Genomic DNA, 4,843 nt, shown 5'->3' on the forward strand with positions numbered 1-4,843 from the left:
CGACCAACTGACCAACTGACAAACCGACCAACTGACCAAATGACCATCCGACCAACCGAACAACCGACCAACTGACCAACCGACCAACCGACCAACTGACAAACCGACCAACTGACCAACTGACCAACCGACCAACCGACCAACCGACCAACCGACCAACTGACCAACCGACCAACTGACCAAATGACCATCCGACCAACCGACCAACTGACCAACCGACCAACCGACCAACTGACAAACCGACCAACTGACCAACTGACCAACCGAACAACCGACCAACCGACCAACCGACCAACTGACAAACCGACCAACTGACCAAATGACCATCCGACCAACCGACCAACCGACCAACCGACCAACTGACAAACCGACCAACTGACCAACTGACCAACCGACCAACCGAACAACCGACCAACCGACCAACCGAACAACCGACCAACTGACCAACTGACCAACCGACGGACAGAAACTCACAGACTGAATTACATTTAGTTTTACTTTACGTTTCATTTGATCTGTCAGCAGACAGCAGTTTTCCTGATGGCCGACACTGACCGGCACAGAGATCCTCACAGCAGTAAGTTTCATTTCCTCCATTCCCTGTTTCCTTTAACACATCATGTTTTAGAAGCTAACGCCTCTCAGCTAACACTAGCTGCTCTGTTTCCTGTTTCCTTTAACCCGTCATGTTTTAGAAGCTAACACCCAGCTACCTCTCAGCTAACACTAGCTGCTCTGTTTCCTGTTTCCTTTAACCCGTCATGTTTTAGAAGCTAACACCCAGCTACCTCTTAGCTAACACTAGCTGCTCTGTTTCCTGTTTCCTTTAACCCGTCATGTTTTAGAAGCTAACGCCCAGCTACCTCTCAGCTAACACTAGCTGCTCTGTTTCCTGCTTCCTTTAACCCGTCATGTTTTAGAAGCTAACACCCAGCTACCTCTCAGCTAACACTAGCTGCTCTGTTTCCTGTTTCCTTTAACCCGTCATGTTTTAGAAGCTAACACCCAGCTACCTCTCAGCTAACACTAGCTGCTCTGTTTCCTGTTTCCTTTAACCCGTCATGTTTTAGAAGCTAACACCCAGCTACCTCTCAGCTAACACTAGCTGCTCTGTTTCCTGTTTCCTTTAAACCCGTCATGTTTTAGAAGCTAACGCCCAGCTACCTCTCAGCTAACACTAGCTGCTCTGTTTCCTGTTTCCTTTAACTCGTCATGTTTTAGAAGCTAACACCCAGCTACCTCTCAGCTAACACTAGCTGCTCTGTTTCCTGTTTCCTTTAACCCGTCATGTTTTAGAAGCTAACGCCCAGCTACCTCTCAGCTAACACTAGCTGCTCTGTTTCCTGTTTCCTTTAACCCGTCATGTTTTAGAAGCTAACACCCAGCTACCTCTCAGCTAACACTAGCTGCTCTGTTTCCTGTTTCCTTTAACCCGTCATGTTTTAGAAGCTAACACCCAGCTACCTCTCAGCTAACACTAGCTGCTCTGTTTCCTGTTTCCTTTAACTCGTCATGTTTTAGAAGCTAACACCCAGCTACCTCTCAGCTAACACTAGCTGCTCTGTTTCCTGTTTCCTTTAACCCGTCATGTTTTAGAAGCTAACGCCTCTCAGCTAACACTAGCTGCTCTGTTTCCTGTTTCCTTTAACCCGTCATGTTTTAGAAGCTAACACCCAGCTACCTCTCAGCTAACACTAGCTGCTCTGTTTCCTGTTTCCTTTAACCCGTCATGTTTTAGAAGCTAACGCCTCTCAGCTAACACTAGCTGCTCTGTTTCCTGTTTCCTTTAACCCGTCATGTTTTAGAAGCTAACACCCAGCTACCTCTCAGCTAAACACTAGCTGCTCTGCTTCCTGTTTCCTTTAACCCGTCATGTTTTAGAAGCTAACACCCAGCTACCTCTCAGCTAACACTAGCTGCTCTGTTTCCTGTTTCCTTTAACCCGTCATGTTTTAGAAGCTAACGCCCAGCTACCTCTCAGCTAACACTAGCTGCTCTGTTTCCTGTTTCCTTTAACCCGTCATGTTTTAGAAGCTAACGCCTCTCAGCTAACACTAGCTGCTCTGTTTCCTGTTTCCTTTAACTCGTCATGTTTTAGAAGCTAACACCCAGCTACCTCTCAGCTAACACTAGCTGCTCTGTTTCCTGTTTCCTTTAACCCGTCATGTTTTAGAAGCTAACACCCAGCTACCTCTCAGCTAACACTAGCTGCTCTGTTTCCTGTTTCCTTTAACTCGTCATGTTTTAGAAGCTAACGTCCAGCTACCTCTCAGCTAACACTAGCTGCTCTGTTTCCTGTTTCCTTTAACTCGTCATGTTTTAGAAGCTAACGCCCAGCTACCTCTCAGCTAACACTAGCTGCTCTGTTTCCTGTTTCCTTTAACCCGTCATGTTTTAGAAGCTAACGCCCAGCTACCTCTCAGCTAACAGTAGTTGCTCTGTTTCCTGTTTCCTTTAACCCGTCATGTTTTAGAAGCTAACACCCAGCTACCTCTCAGCTAACACTAGCTGCTCTGTTTCCTGTTTCCTTTAACCCGTCATGTTTTAGAAGCTAACACCCAGCTACCTCTCAGCTAACACTAGCTGCTCTGTTTCCTGTTTCCTTTAACTCGTCATGTTTTAGAAGCTAACGTCCAGCTACCTCTCAGCTAACACTAGCTGCTCTGTTTCCTGTTTCCTTTAACTCGTCATGTTTTAGAAGCTAACGCCCAGCTACCTCTCAGCTAACACTAGCTGCTCTGTTTCCTGTTTCCTTTAACCCGTCATGTTTTAGAAGCTAACACCCAGCTACCTCTCAGCTAACACTAGCTGCTCTGTTTCCTGTTTCCTTTAACCCGTCATGTTTTAGAAGCTAACGCCCAGCTACCTCTCAGCTAACACTAGCTGCTCTGTTTCCTGTTTCCTTTAACTCGTCATGTTTTAGAAGCTAACGCCTCTCAGCTAACACTAGCTGCTCTGTTTCCTGTTTCCTTTAACCCGTCATGTTTTAGAAGCTAACACCCAGCTACCTCTCAGCTAACACTAGCTGCTCTGTTTCCTGTTTCCTTTAACCCGTCATGTTTTAGAAGCTAACGCCTCTCAGCTAACACTAGCTGCTCTGTTTCCTGTTTCCTTTAACCCGTCATGTTTTAGAAGCTAACACCCAGCTACCTCTCAGCTAACACTAGCTGCTCTGCTTCCTGTTTCCTTTAACCCGTCATGTTTTAGAAGCTAACACCCAGCTACCTCTCAGCTAACACTAGCTGCTCTGTTTCCTGTTTCCTTTAACCCGTCATGTTTTAGAAGCTAACGCCCAGCTACCTCTCAGCTAACACTAGCTGCTCTGTTTCCTGTTTCCTTTAACCCGTCATGTTTTAGAAGCTAACGCCTCTCAGCTAACACTAGCTGCTCTGTTTCCTGTTTCCTTTAACTCGTCATGTTTTAGAAGCTAACACCCAGCTACCTCTCAGCTAACACTAGCTGCTCTGTTTCCTGTTTCCTTTAACCCGTCATGTTTTAGAAGCTAACACCCAGCTACCTCTCAGCTAACACTAGCTGCTCTGTTTCCTGTTTCCTTTAACTCGTCATGTTTTAGAAGCTAACGTCCAGCTACCTCTCAGCTAACACTAGCTGCTCTGTTTCCTGTTTCCTTTAACTCGTCATGTTTTAGAAGCTAACGCCCAGCTACCTCTCAGCTAACACTAGCTGCTCTGTTTCCTGTTTCCTTTAACCCGTCATGTTTTAGAAGCTAACGCCCAGCTACCTCTCAGCTAACAGTAGTTGCTCTGTTTCCTGTTTCCTTTAACCCGTCATGTTTTAGAAGCTAACACCCAGCTACCTCTCAGCTAACACTAGCTGCTCTGTTTCCTGTTTCCTTTAACCCGTCATGTTTTAGAAGCTAACACCCAGCTACCTCTCAGCTAACACTAGCTGCTCTGTTTCCTGTTTCCTTTAACTCGTCATGTTTTAGAAGCTAACGTCCAGCTACCTCTCAGCTAACACTAGCTGCTCTGTTTCCTGTTTCCTTTAACTCGTCATGTTTTAGAAGCTAACGCCCAGCTACCTCTCAGCTAACACTAGCTGCTCTGTTTCCTGTTTCCTTTAACCCGTCATGTTTTAGAAGCTAACACCCAGCTACCTCTCAGCTAACACTACAGTAGCTGCTCTGTTTCCTGTTTCCTTTAACCCGTCATGTTTAGAAGCTAACACCCAGCTACCTCTCAGCTAACACTAGCTGCTCTGTTTCCTGTTTCCTTTAACCCGTCATGTTTTAGAAGCTAACGCCCAGCTACCTCTCAGCTAACACTAGCTGCTCTGTTTCCTGTTTCCTTTAACCCGTCATGTTTTAGAAGCTAACACCCAGCTACCTCTCAGCTAACACTAGCTGCTCTGTTTCCTGTTTCCTTTAACCCGTCATGTTTTAGAAGCTAACGCCCAGCTACCTCTCAGCTAACACTAGCTGCTCTGTTTCCTGTTTCCTTTAACTCGTCATGTTTTAGAAGCTAACACCCAGCTACCTCTCAGCTAACACTAGCTGCTCTGTTTCCTGTTTCCTTTAACCCGTCATGTTTTAGAAGCTAACACCCAGCTACCTCTCAGCTAACACTAGCTGCTCTGTTTCCTGTTTCCTTTAACCCGTCATGTTTTAGAAGCTAACGCCCAGCTACCTCTCAGCTAACACTAGCTGCTCTGTTTCCTGTTTCCTTTAACCCGTCATGTTTTAGAAGCTAACGCCCAGCTACCTCTCAGCTAACACTAGCTGCTCTGTTTCCTGTTTCCTTTAACTCGTCATGTTTTAGAAGCTAACGTCCAGCTACCTCTCAGCTAACACTAGCTGCTCTGTTTCCTGTTTCCTTTAACCCGT

At 46.1% G+C, this 4,843-nt stretch overlaps 1 protein-coding gene across 1 annotated transcript in view; it reads left to right on the forward strand.

The window, feature by feature from the left end:
- The first annotated feature begins 540 nt into the window (after positions 1 to 540).
- The window catches only part of dcst1 (DC-STAMP domain containing 1), an 8,561-nt gene continuing 4,258 nt past the window's right edge, over positions 541 to 4,843 (forward strand). Inside the window, exon 1 of the mRNA XM_034135418.1 lies at positions 541 to 577. Coding sequence (XP_033991309.1) covers positions 541 to 577 — 37 coding nt within the window. The remainder of the gene's footprint in view (positions 578 to 4,843) is intronic.

This window comes from Trematomus bernacchii, unplaced genomic scaffold (genome assembly GCF_902827165.1).
Source record: "Trematomus bernacchii unplaced genomic scaffold, fTreBer1.1, whole genome shotgun sequence".
NCBI lineage: Eukaryota > Metazoa > Chordata > Actinopteri > Perciformes > Nototheniidae > Trematomus > Trematomus bernacchii.